The sequence below is a fragment of the Nuphar pumila genome, chromosome 15, assembly GCF_984573655.1.
Source record: "Nuphar pumila chromosome 15, dmNupPumi1.hap1.1, whole genome shotgun sequence".
Classification (NCBI taxonomy): Eukaryota; Viridiplantae; Streptophyta; class Magnoliopsida; order Nymphaeales; family Nymphaeaceae; genus Nuphar; species Nuphar pumila.
In genome coordinates this window covers 86,223,140-86,237,771 of record NC_143263.1, presented here as the reverse complement: position 1 = coordinate 86,237,771, position 14,632 = coordinate 86,223,140, and the positions used below count along the sequence as shown (strand labels likewise).

The window sequence follows — 14,632 nt, the reverse complement described above, 5'->3', positions numbered from 1 at the left end:
TGAATAATAACATCAAAGTTTAATGACATGTTCTAATAATTAAAAAGGAAACCAAAATATCCCGGGAACAGTAAATCCAAAATCTCGATTGAAGCCTTATCCCGCAGTCGCTCATAAACTCTATTATTCACCTGAAAAATGGTAAAATGATTGGAATTAGACTACAACTGTATAATTAAGTAATTACTATGATTTTTGCAGAAGTACTTTGTAACAAGTATGCAATGTGTTTGATTAACTATATCTAGTAAAGCATGGTACTAAGCATGAGACTAAGAAATAATTAACATGAGACTAATTTACTGCATAGCAAAAATTCTAAATCACAAAACATAACAAAAATTAACATCTAATCAAATAACACTGGTTTAAATAATTAATCACATGTTCAATTTTCTAATCACAAGTAAACAAGTTCAAGTATAAAGCTCCCAATGTTTTGTTCGATCTCACGATTATAAGTCTCTAACTAGCATATGTGAACAAAAGCAGGCTCAAATCAAACTCACATATATAAAGAGTTTATTTCATGTTAATCTAAATAACAATATGCCAAAAATGACCATTAACAAGTTAAAGTGCAAACTTGACGATCTCTTATTCAACTGATGGACCCAAGATGTTTTTATTTAATGTTTTTCTTGAATTATCCCGCGGGTACACACGGGCCAAGGCAACCATTTCAGAAGAGAACATTCGGGGGTTTATTATGCATTGATGTTTTCTTAACCCAGACATTCTAACTGAAACTGTAAATCCTAAGGGAGCGACTAGTGATCGAGAGAACTTCAAAGGCCCAAAACCAAAACAGGATGCATCTCTAACTTCTGCAGAAGAACAAAGAGCTACCACCTAGGACACATTGGTAGTCTGGGTCCCTCAACTCCGAGGACTGGAGACTAACGAGCCATTTTCGCTCGAAACAAGAAATACATATCCCCGGAGTTTTGTACCACCTACCCTCTCTAAGGTAAGCCCGAATTTGAGTGGTTTGATCTTTTCATTTATTTAAATTTCCCAAACTACAGGGGCGTTTCCCAAAAAATTCCTACCATAGTAGTAGATCCCCACCCTTTGTGATCTTACAAGGGTATACAAGCCAATTTTTTGTCTATTGATTGTACTGACTCACTCCAAAGAGAAATAAAACATATTTAAGTACTACAATACTTTAAACTTAATTATGAAATAAATTGAGCATGAACAAATATGTAACAACTATCACAAAACTATAATTATGATGTTATAACAATATAACAATGTATGCATTACATACATTAAAATGGTATGAAATTAAACATTAAAAAGTAAAGAAAAAAGAAAATAATAGGTCATTTCATTAGTAAGCATTAAAACAAAGAAGTTTCATAATGTCTTTTCGCTAATTAATTTCACTAATTACAATAAGCACAAAAGTTGGATAATGTGTGCCCTTCCATAATAATACTTCTCTTCTTGTCTTCACTAATCACAATAAATTAAGAAGAAAATTTCTACCTTTTTGTTCCTATATCTTATGAAATAAGTCAATAAGACTCTTATTGAAGCCTTATTTATGTAAAAAGTTGTCACTAAAAGTGAAAAAGCATCTAAAATAAATTACTTGAAAAATTTCAACAACAAATGTGAAAAAATAGCGGTATCTTACAATACATGTATCATACGATACGGTGCGATACAGACCAATATGGTCCGATAAACTGCATTTTCCGATTCAAGGGGGTATATCTTATCACATGGGATAGCGATACTATGATACACAGTTTCGTATCATACGATACAATACACGATACTGATAACACTGCCCTATACATTAGAGTGAACAAGATCAAAAGGACTCACAAACTCAACCACTCTATATCCAAAAAGGAGAGCATGACCTTTGGCTAATATACAACTCTCACAACACCTAACCTCATTAAACACATCATACTTACAACTACCTAAGATTCCGGAGGATGGTATATGTTGTAATCTAGAACTATACATGACCTAACTTATAGTGCTATAACACAAATGACTCCTATGCAATACCTACACTGGTCTTAACAAAACTCTATGGTCTTTGGTCCAGATAATCCCGAAAGTAAAGATGACCTCACCTATGCCCAGTCTCAATCTTACTCCCTGATGACTGATCCTGCATAAAACAACAGTCCGGAGTTAAGGCAACATCATAATTATACTGAGTAATTTGGCTAGCAGAAATTAAATTTATGGCTAAAGATGTAACTCAATAGACTTCAGAAATGTTCAATTTTCAACTAGAAGTAGAAGAAATGGATCTAACTTTCAAAACATTCATAAATGATCCATTTGCAGTGCGAAAGGCACCAAAGTACAGAATTGGCCTTCTTTTTCCAACTATTTTACATTGAAGCCCTCCTAACTATAGATCCAGACCTGATCCAAGCCCAAAGTATCAATCCAAACTTTATATATATATATGTATATATATTTGGTGAAGTTTGCAGCAATCTATTGTAAATACAACCGACTTACCAAAACCGCACTAATGTTATTTTTCTTGTTTCTTTTGTCACATTTAGCACCATAGATGTGATCTACATGTTTTATGTAGTGAGAACTAGAGTTTGGATTGCTGGAATTCGACCTATATATAGGTTTTTTCTGATGATCCAAAAATCAATGGATACGAAAGCATCGATTTTTCCTAACTCAAAGAAAACATGTTTTTTCATCAAGAAAACATGATCCATGGCTTGATTCCCACTAAATCGACAATGCTGAACACATCTATGAGGTTAGATTGATTCGAACCAACTTGCATTGTGAGATTCCAACTATATATATCACTAGAATATGATAACTGGACATATGTGAACCAAGGCATTTTTGACACTTTTTTGGCAAATCCAACCCTGCAGATGCATTCGTCGTGGTCCATTTGCTAGGAATCAATTGTTGGATAATGTATTTTTGCTGAAAAATGCGATTTTTGGATGCTTGAATATTTAAGAAAATTTTGAGCCATTGATTTTCAACTATTCAAGCCTTAAAAGTTCCTTCTTATGCATCATAATCGGATGATCCAAGAGTCTGTTTCTATAAAACCAATTATCTAAATCACATCCATATGGTGGAATTAAAAAAAACAAAAAAAACCCCCATGAAAATCTCAGTTCATACTCCACTTCTCATATTAACATATTCTAGTGGCCCTATATACTATGTCACAGGGATTCGGCCAGCAGGGTGCCGCATCCGTGTCGATGCGACGCGACGCGACTCGGGTGCGGCATCTGGTGCGATCAAACCGGCACTGGGTGCAGTCAGGGTCATAACAGTCCAAATATGGACTTTAAAAAAAACCACGATGAAATGGGAGCTGGGCGGGGGATTAGGGCAAAAAAATCCCCCCCCTCCCGACCCCGACGCCTCCCCTTTTCTGAGCCGTCTCCAACCCATCCCATCTCCTCTGGCGACTTTGGCGCAATGATTGCAATCTCTCTCTCTCTCTCAATCTCTCCCCCCGTCTCTCGCTCTTCTCGGCTAAACCCCCGCTCTGCCTCTCTCTCCCCAACCTCCTCTTCTTCTTCCTGAGGCATGCTGGAAGGGGGTGCCTGAGGCCTCTCCTCCGTCACCCTCTTTTCTTCCTCCTCTGTCGGAAGCAGGGAGGGCACGGCTCGACCACCTGCGATGGTGGTGGCTGGGTTCGTCGCCCCTCGGCCACGTCACCAGTGGCAGGCATGGCCTCAAGCCTTGCTCTTTCGGTTGGCCGCAGGTTTCGATCTTCTCGAACCTGAGCCCTGCTCCACCCCTCTCCCTTTTCCCTTGCTCGTGTTGGTGGATCGAGCCAGCTCGATCTTGTCCTCTTCCTCTTGTTGGTGGACTGAGCCAGCTCGGTCCTGTCCTGGTTTGGGACCGAGCATGACTCAGCCTCACTATCGAGCCACCCTTGTTGTGTTCGATCTGTAGCTGCTGCTGTTTCAAATCGGGCCGAATCGAGCTGGGCCCGGCTAAGGCCGAGCTCAACACGATTCAGTCCAGCACCTCGGGCCGGCTCGACATGACTGTCGAGCCCTCTCCCCTTGTTGTGCTCGAGCAACAACAACTTTTGCTGCTGCTGTCTTGAATCAGGCCAAATCGAGTCGTGCCCGACTAAGGCTGAGCTCAACCTGATTCGGTCCAGCACTTGGGGCTGACTCGGGTGCATCGAGTGTGACTTGGGGTGGAGACAACTTGGTTGGACCCAACCAACCCTTCCTCTGCCTGCTTTGTCAGGCATAGCTGAGCTGTGCCTCGACCCTGCCATCCCTCTCTCTGCTTGCTCTTTCAGGCACAACTGAGCTGAAATCGGCTAGCACCGAGCCCAACTTGGTTCTCCTTGCCTCGGCCCGACTAGCCGTCGAGATCGACTAGGTTGAACCCAACCCTGTTAGCCTGGGTTAGACTCCCAGCACATTGGGCTGTCGAACCCCGCCCTTCTGATATGAATTTTATTTTAATATAATATTTTTTTTGTTTTAAGGACAAAAATGACGGAAAAAGGGAAATGACTTGTGTCATCCTCGTTCTCACATGCAAGTTCTGATGGTAGTGTTGCTGGTAATGGTAGTGTTGATTCGAGTTTGTTAGCTGCAACATGTGACGATGGGGGGCCACTATGGGCACATGTAGATAAGCTTTAAAAAACTAGAGGAGGTGGTGGAAATAAGAGATTTCGATGCAAGCTTTGTGAGAGAGATTATGTTGGGTCTTACACAACAGTTAATGGTTATTTGTTAAAGATATCAGGACAAGGCATTTTAGGATGTAAAAGAGTTGATGAGGCAATGCGAAGGCAATACAAGAAAATACAAGATGAATATGAGAAGAGGAAGGGAATGAGTCATTCTTGTGCAATTAGTGTATCCTTTTTAAGCCACCAAGAAGATGCTAAAAAGAAAACTGGATGTAGGAGTTAGAGTAAATGGAATGATACAAACATCATTCAATACATATGGAAAGGAGGAGATGGATAAAAAAGTAAAGATGTATTTTTATTCTAGTTTACTTCCATTTAATGCGGTTAGAAATCCTTATTGGAAGGATTTAATTACTTCACTGGTAAATTGTAACTTGAGTAGCTATGTACCTCTAAGCTCAGAAAAACTACGAATGACAATTTTTGCAGAACAAATGACAAATGTTAAGAGATTGTTAGAGATTAAAAAATTTTCATGAGAACAAAATAGAGTTTCCATTGTTTCTGATGGGTGGACAGATATTCAAGGGCGTCTACTGATTAATTTCATTGTTTTTTCGCTTAGTGGTTTAGTATTCGTGAAAGCCGTTGATGCATCTGGGCAATATAAAAATGTTGAGTATTTGAAGGGGTTGTTTATAGAAGTAATAAAAGAAGTGGGTGATCAAAAAGTAGTGCAAATCATCACAGACACCGCTCCAGTTTGTAAAAGTGCAACATTGAGTTTGGAGAGAGTATCTTTATATTTTTTGGACTCCTTGTGTAGCACACAACTTGAATCTGACCCTCAAGAGCATCTTCAACCCCAAAGAAGAAGAAAGTTCACTAGCATATGCTTTATGTTTATAGATTGAGAAATTAGAAAAAAATGTTAAAAGCATTAGGAATTTTGTTGTCAACCACCATCAAGCTAATGCTATATTTAATAGGCATTCTGATATGAAATTATTGAAGGTTGCTGAAACACGTTTTACGTCCATCATTGTGATGATGAAAAAGATTAAGTGAAGAATGCTTTGGTTAACATGGTGCCAGATGAGAATTGAACATTCTATCGTACTGATGATGTTGTCAAGGCTCAAGAAATTAAGAAATTCATTGTTGATGATGAGTTTTAGGATATAATTGCATACTTCCTTGAGTTAACACAACTTATTTGAGAAATGTTAAGAGAAGTTCATAAGGATGAGCTCATGCTTTACAAAGTTTATGAAATATGGGATAATATGATTAAAAAAATACAAGTTGTAGTTTTCAAGCATGAGGGAAAAAATTCTGCATTGGATGATTTAGAATTTTTTAATTATATTCATTCAATTTTAGTCAGAAGATAAGATAAGAGTAACACTCTTTTGTATTGCATGGCACATTCTCTCAATCCCAAATATTATGCAAAGAAGTGACATGAAGGTGGTGTTGATCGTTTGAAAAATTTTCATTTTCGAGGTTATATGAACAAACATTAATAGCGAGAGAGAAGGAGAATATAGATTTTATCACGTGGTGGTCAATATATGGATCATAAATTGTTATCTCAGCCTGCTGGTTCATCTTGTTATGAAAGAAATTGGAGCACATATTCTCAAATCTACAACATGAAGAAAAACAAACTCACTAGCAAGCGTGTAGAGGATTTAATCTATGTTCATTATAATCTTCTATTACTTTCGCAAACCAATGAGGAATACACGTATTAATTGCTCTCTTAGTTATTTGACTATTTATTAGTTTCTTCATTTAAATATGCAAATATTTAACATTTTCAAATTAGGTTTGTAATACAGATAAAGATCATCTAAATTTTGGGATGTAAACCCCGAAGAGTGTGACTTAAAGAGAGAACATGATTTCAACATTACAAACATGGACTTATTTGAATCTAGTTTGCCTTCTTACGATGCATTTGATGATGAAGCATAAAATTATTAGAATCCATTACCTCATCGTTATATACATTGTGTAAGATATACTTTTGATATCTAATTATGCATTGTTCGCTTCTTTTATTAGTATACTATATAATTTACTTCTTTTCTGCTTTACTTGTTTGATTATTTCCATAATATATATAAGTTGTTTTAATTGTGGTGTTAGTTTTTATGATGAAAAATAAAATTATAGATTGTTAATTTGATTTATTGCATGTATGATGAATTGATGATATTATGATAACTGTTTTTTATTTCATTAGTGTTACTGTTACCTGTTAAAAGTTATATATATATACATACCCTCATGCCCGTGTTTTCAAAAGTCACTGTGTTGTACCCTATGTCACATGGGTGCGGGTGCGGGTGCGGGTGCGGGGATGCGGCACTTCCAAAAAACCCGGGTGCGGGGGTGCGGCAGGGGAAAAATGTAAAAAAAAAATTATATATATATATATATATATAATTTTGAAGTTTTAACAGTTTAACATTTAACAGTTAACATTGTCATAATATGATTCATCATGCATACAATATATCAACCTAAATATCAAATTATCAATCAAATAAGTAAAGCAATTACATAAATCAACCTAAATATCAATCAAATAAGTATAAAAGAACTAAATTACATACCAAAGTATATCCTGATGAAGTAATGGATGTTAATAATTTTCTTCTTCATCATCAAATGCATCATTAGAAGGAATACTGGGCTCAGCTAAATCCATGTTTGTTATGTTGAAATCATGTTCTCTCTCGAAGTCACACTCTTCTGGGTTTATATCCCAAAATTTGGATGTTCCTTGCCTGCATTATAAACCCAATTTGAAAATGTTAAATATAATACAAGTATATTTAAATGAAAACTAAGAAATAATCAAATAACTAAGAGAGCAAATTAGTACCCGTATTCATCATTGCTTCGCGAAAGTAATCGAAGATTTGAATGAACATATACTAAATCCTCTGCACGCTTGCTGGTGAGTTTGTTTCTCTTTATGTTGTAGATTTGAGAATATGTGCTCCAATTTCTTTCACAACAAGATGAACTAGCAGACTGCGATAGCAATCTTAATGCAAGACGTTGGAAAAGAGGTGTTTATGATCCAAATGTTGACCACCATGTGATAGGATCTATATTATCTTCTTCTCTCACGAATAATGCCGGTCCATATAATCTCGAAGATGAAAATTTTCCAAACTCTTGTATGACTTGATGTAAAAGATATGCCTTTGGAAAAAGTCTTGTCATACACATATTTCTATGTCTTGATAGCTCTGGGTCTAAATTTGGAGGGACACGACCAAGACCACCAACCCGCCACTTATTTGCATAATATTTTGGATTAAGAGAATGTGCCATGCAATGCAAATGAGTGTTGTTCTTGTCTCATCTTCTGACTAAAATTGAATGAATATGATTAAAAAAATCTGAATCATCCAATGCAAGATTTTTTTCTTCATGCTTGAAAATTATAACTTGTATTTTTTCAATCATATTATCCCACATTTCATAAACTCTGTGAAGCATGGACTCATCCTTATCAACTTCTCTTAACATTTCCCAAATAGGTTGTGTAAATTGAAGTAAGTATACCACTCTGTCCCAAAACTCGTCATCAAGAATGAATTTTTTAATTTCTCGAGCCTTGATATCTTCATCAGCACGATAGAATGTCCAATTTTCATCAGTCACCATGTTAATCAAAACATTCTTCACTCTTTTAATCCTCTTCATCATCACAATGATGAACGCAAAACGTGTTTCAGTGACCTTCAACAATTTCAAATCAGAATGCCTATTAAATATAGCATTAACACGATGGTGGTTAACAACAAAATTCTTAATGCTTTTGACATTTCTTTCTAAATCTTCAATCCATAAACATAAAACATATGCTTGTGAATTTTCTTCTTCTTTGGGGTTGTAGATGCTTTTTAGGGCTAGATTTAACCTGTGTGCTACATAGGGAGTCCAAAAAACATGAGGGTACTCACTCTCCAAACTCAACGCTGCACTTTTACAAACTGGAGCGTTGTCTATAATGATTTGTACCACTTTTTGATCACCCACTTCTTTTATCACTTCTATAAACAATCCCTTCAATTACTCTGCATTTTTATATTCTCCAGATGCATCAACTGCTTTCAAGAATATTGAGCCACTAAGCGAACAAGCAATGAAATTGATTAATGGACGCCTTTGAATATCTGTCCATCCATCAGACACAATAAAAACTCCATTTTGCTCCCATGAATATTTTTTAATCTCTAGCAACCTCTCCACTTTGGTGCCTTTATATAAGAATAAGGGTGATATACAAGATTGCACAAACTATCGTGGTATAAAACTCATGAGTCATACTATGAAACTTTGGGAGAGGGTGATTGAGTCTAGGTTGAGGAAGGTTGTCATGATATCGGAGAATCAATTTGGTTTTATGCCTGGAAGATCAACTATGGAAGCTATACATCTTCTTAGACAACTTATTGAAAGATATAGAGAGAGGAACAAAGATTTGCATATGGTTTTTATTGATTTAGAGAAGGCATACGATAGAGTACCTAGGGACGTTCTCTGGTGGACAATGATGAAGAAAGGTGTTTCTCTCAAGTACATTAGTATAATTAAAGATATGTATGAAGGAGTAGTAACCAATGTCCGCACTTGTGGAGGGGTGACAACCAATTTCCCGATAACGGTTGGGTTACATCAAGGATCTGCTTTAAGCCCTTTCCTATTTGCAATAGTGATGGATGAGCTTACGAGATCAATTCAAGAAAATGTACCGTGGTGTATGTTGTTTGCTGATGATATTGTTTTGATTGATGAGTCTAGAGCTGGGGTTAATGCTAAGTTAGAATTATGGAGACAGACATTGGAAGCTAGAGGTTTTTAGTTGAGTAAGAGTAAGACTGAATATATGGAATGTCGGTTTAGTAAGCAACGAAGTAGTGATGGGAGTGTAGTGAAGCTTGGTGAGCCAGATATACCGGTGAATGATTATTTCAAATATTTGGGATCCATCATTCAAAAGTATGGAGAAATTGATGGAGATGTAAATCATAGGATAAAGGTTGGGTGGATGAAATGGAAAAGTGCTACTGGAGTGCTGTGCGATCGTAGAATGCCATTGCGGTTGAAGGGAAAGTTTTATAGGACGACTATTAGACCCGCTTTACTATATGGTACGGAATGTTGGGCTGCCAAGAGACATCATATTCAAAAAATGAGTGTAGCTGAGATGCGGATGCTTAGATGGATGTGTGGAAATACAATAAAAGATAAGATTCGGAACGAAGAGATACGTAAGAAGGTAGGTGTTGCACCCATTGAAAATAAGATGCGAGAGAATCGTTTACGGTGGTTTGGACATATTCGGCGAAGGCCTAATGATGCTCCAGTTAGAAGGTTGGAGAAATGGGAAAATATATTAGTTAAAAGAGGTCGGGGTAGGCCTAGGAAGACTTGGATGGAGATGATAGGAAAGGATATGAATGCTTTGAACCTCACCGAGGACATGGCGTTGGATAGAAATGATTGGAGGAAAAGGATTCATGTGGAAGACCCAAAATGAATTTCTTTTTTGGTTCATATCGCTGACCCCAATTGTTTTGGGATGAAGGCGTAGTTGTTGTTGTTTGTTGTTGTTGTTGTTAGCAACCTCTCCACATTTGCTCTCTCTTCTGCAAGAAGTGTGGTTCGTATTTTTTCTGAACTTGGAGGCACATAACCACTTAAATTACAATTTGCTAAGGATGTTACTAAATCCTTCCAATAAGGATTTCTTGCCGCATTAAATGAGAGTGAACCAGAATAAAAATACTTCCCAACTTTTCTATCAAATTCTTCTCTTCCATATGTATTGAATGCTGCTTGTATCGTTCCTCTACCTCCTACATTGACTTTTTTTTTCAGCATCTTCTTGGTGGCTTGCAAATGGCACACTGACTGCAGAAGAATCGGCCATTGCCTTTTTCTTCTCATATTATTCTTGTATTGTCTTCGCATTGCCTCATTAACTTTTCTGCAAGCTGAAATGCCATGTCCTGGTATCTTCAACAAATGAACCTTCACTCTTGTGTAAGACCCAACAAAATCTTTTTCGCAGAGCTTGCATCGAAATCTCTTGTTTCCACCACCTCTTTCTTCAGTTTTTACAAGTTTATCTACATGTACCCATAGTGGCTCCACATCATCAATCCCACTGCAATTATCAGCAAAACTAGCAGCAGAACTCACATGTTGGGATGAGGATGACGCAAGTCCTTTCCCTTTATCCGTCATTTTTATCTTGAAAACACACAAAAAAATACATTAAATTTTTCAAATCAATTATACTCGACCCCCTCTTCCTGTCGAAAACACAGGGAGAAGGGGGGCTCAGCCCCTCCCCTGCCAACCCAACAAGAGAGCGAGGGGGGCTCGATCCCTCTCTTGCCGAAAACAGAGGGAGCAGGGGGGGTGGGGGGCTCTGCTCCTACCCTGCCGACCCAACAAGAGAGCGAGAGGGGTGGGGGTGGGGGGCTCGACCCCTCCCCTGAAATCAAAGGGAGTAGGGTGGGGGGCTCGGCTCCTCCCCTTCCAAAAACAGGGAGGGGCTCAACCCCTTCCCTACCGAAAACAGAGGGAGCAGGGGGTGCTCAGCCCCTCCCCTGTCGACCCAACAAGAGAGCGAGAGGGGGGACTCGGTCCCTCCCCTGTCGAAAACAGATGGAGCAGGGGGGGGGGGGGGGGCTCAACCCCTCCCCTGCCGACCCAACAAGAGACCGAGAGGGGGGGGGGGCTTGGCCCCTTCCCTATCGACCCAACAAGAGAGCGAGAAGGGAAGGGGGTGCTCGGCCCCTCCCCTGCCGACCCAAGAAGAGAGTGAGAGAGGGTACATACCTGCGAAAGGAGAGGAGGAGCTGGGGCGTCGATAGGAGAGAGCTCGAGCTCAGGGAGAGAGGAGAGATTAGGGCAATTTTTTTTTTTGCCCTAATCCTCCTTTTCATCGGGGATTTTTTTTAACGCCAAAACAATGGACAAAAATGACCCTGGGTGCGTTGACCGCACCCAGGGTCGTGTTGACCGCACCCGGTGCCGCACGCGCACCCGCGTCGCGTCGACGCGGGTGCGGCACCTGTTTTGCAGAGTCCCTGTGACTTAGGTTGTACCCTTCATACGTGTGCCCAAACCTGAATCTGTAACCGTACCCATACCTGTGTGACATAGGAGGTTGTTATCGTGTTTAGGACCTTAATTGCTTGATTAGTGTCACAAATTCATAAATTCCCATTTTTTTTGCAGTTGATTTTAGAATTTGATAGTTGATGACTCACGCCAATACCTAGCTTTTCTCACACAAATGTTGAGCTGAAACAGAAAGATGGTACCCTCTACCCCCATTTTCACAAGTCCTGGTGCTGTAGCCTTTCTACCTGTACTTATGTCACGTAGGCGGCTGTTATTATGTGTAGAATCTTCATTACTTGATTGGTGTCACAAGTTCACAATTTTCCATTCTTATGGCAGTTGATTTTAGAACTTGATAGTTGATGACCCAGGCTGGTACATGGCTTTTTATGCAATCAAATGTTAAGCTGATACTGAATGATGGTCTCTTCCACATAGAAGCTTTGACTTATTTTTACTTGCTTCTTCACTTTGGGAAATTTTAACCATCACTGATTCTTTTAGTGCAGTTTCTGCATATAAATAATGGTTCTGTTGAGATTAAAGGATCAATTATGGGTGTACAAGGTGGGAAAAAGATGAAGGTTCCTCTTAACTCTAGGTAAACCTATCACTTTTTGTGAAGCTTAATTCATTTGGCTTATAAACTTGAAGTTTATTGATACACTTTTGGGTTTAACCATCATGGTCTACTTTTCTATCTATGAGGTTTTGTATTACAACAAAGTGATTATGGTCATCTATGTTCTGGTTTTATGGAGCATGCTTTTTGATAATGCACAGCTGCTGATTGAGCCATATATCTTGGGAAATTGTTATAGTGGTAATCTGAACTCAAGCATGATGCAGTAGCAGACAAACTTTGACCAACTTCCTTTAGTTTATACTGTTTTGCACCAAGTCTCTTGTCATCTCCTTTGGTACTTCTTGCTGTCAATTTTGTTGACTTGGTTGATGTTAATGAGGTGCACCCTGGTTTAGCAATACAACTTTTGATATAGCTGCCTCATTTTCAAGGATTCCCTACTTTGACTGTGTAATATCCTGTGTTTTTCCATGGTTTTTAAATTAGAAAAATTTGAAATTTTGGCTAAGTACTTTACTGAATACGATAAATATCATAAAAAATATCCTCTAAAATAGGTGACTTCAGCTGGGTCTGGGCGTGGCCCAGGGCCCACTGATAAGATCAAAACACGACGATTAATATTTGTAAAACTTTTTGTTTGTAACCTTTAAAATCAAACAAAAATCAAGCGAAATTTAGGTTAAATTCAGGCAAAATTCAGAGGTGAAAATCAGGTAAGTATGTCACTAGATGCATCTTGTAATTATGAGAACATTGGTATTTCGTTTTTCTAAAATTGGGTTATGATTGGCCCGAAAATCACGTTTTTCAAAAAATGATCTGCTTCTATTTTTACCTTTTTCTGGATTGGATCAGATCGGATTGGATCCGTTTGATCCAAGTTGATATGGATCTAGACCCAATCCAAGACCCATATTAACTAGGATCTGGTCCAGGTTAGGATCCATATGGATTTTGGACATGAATTTGGATCTTGGATCCGGATCTGAAATCCAAATGTAGCCAATTTAAAACTTTAAAATCAATTTAAAGGTTAAATTAAGAGAAAATTCCACTATGAGAGGACTTCCAGAGGGGGGCGACACCCTTTGGAATATTCTTAAAATTAATAATTAATAATTAATAATTAATAATTAATAATTAAATATTAAATATTAAATATTAAATATTAAATATTAAATAATTAATAAATAATTTCAATTAATTAAATTTCAAAAATTTATTTATTTAGATAGGGTAGAGTTCTACATGAAGCAAAACTCTGCCTAGATAGCTGTTTTAGAGGGGACGTCACCCTCTAGATAGACCTCTAATTAAAATAATATAAAAAAATATATAAGAAGAAGAGATAATAAGGAGTGGTTAGAGAGATAGAGTTCTACCTTAACAGTGTTGTGAAAAGCGTTGAGGCATAGCGAGGCGCTCCACCAAATTCTGAGGCGAGGCGTAAGCCTTGAGGCGTAAAGCGTAAGCCTCAATTTTTTTTTGAAAACTTAAAAAAACTATAAAAAATATCTAAAATTATAAATAAATAAAAAATGCTTTATTGATGAAGCAACAACCAACAAGAAATAAAAAATCTCAAATAAATACTGAAAAAATATGATATTAACATGTAAAAGTAACATTAATGCAACTACTTGATCTAATTAAGTATCTAAGAAACCAAAATTCTCTCAAGGCATGAGATCTTCTTATTTATGTTGTTTTTCATACATTAGAAACCAAAATTCTCTTCAATTAAATTGATCTCTTGCCGCATTTGCAGAAAAAAAAAACAGAGCTAAAAAAATATCCAGAGAATAGCCATATGTAGTAGAGAAAGCATGGGCCCCTTCTGTGTTCAATCCAATTTCAGCAAGTAATGAAGTTAACTGACGCAAAACCGAAGCATAAGTGTTCAAAATCCAGATAAAATCTCTCTCTCTCTCTCTCTCTCTCTTTCTCTCTGGGTCTCGGCTACTCGCCATTCTTCTACTGAGGAAGAACCAAAAAATCATTTTCTTCTCCCCAAAACCCTTCTTCAGATTTCAAGGTACGTCGGTTCGTCTAGATGATGAGTTGTGGAGCCTGATTCAAAGTTTTTGCCCTTGCAGTATGGGGGTCTACAATTGGTCGGAAGAAATAAAAAGGGGAACCGATCGAAAGAAATAAAAGAGAGAAAGACAGAGAGATCAAATGATCGATTTAGTCACCTTTGACGAAGCAATAGCAATCCCGATCAAGTA

At 37.8% G+C, this 14,632-nt stretch overlaps 1 protein-coding gene across 1 annotated transcript in view; it reads left to right on the top strand.

Annotated features, from left to right (window-relative positions):
• Positions 1 to 14,632, top strand: part of ATVPS33 (Sec1/munc18-like (SM) proteins superfamily) — a 150,326-nt gene that overhangs the window by 28,973 nt on the left and 106,721 nt on the right. The window contains exon 10 of the mRNA XM_089988369.1: positions 12,325 to 12,416. Coding sequence (XP_089844495.1) covers positions 12,325 to 12,416 — 92 coding nt within the window. The remainder of the gene's footprint in view (positions 1 to 12,324; positions 12,417 to 14,632) is intronic.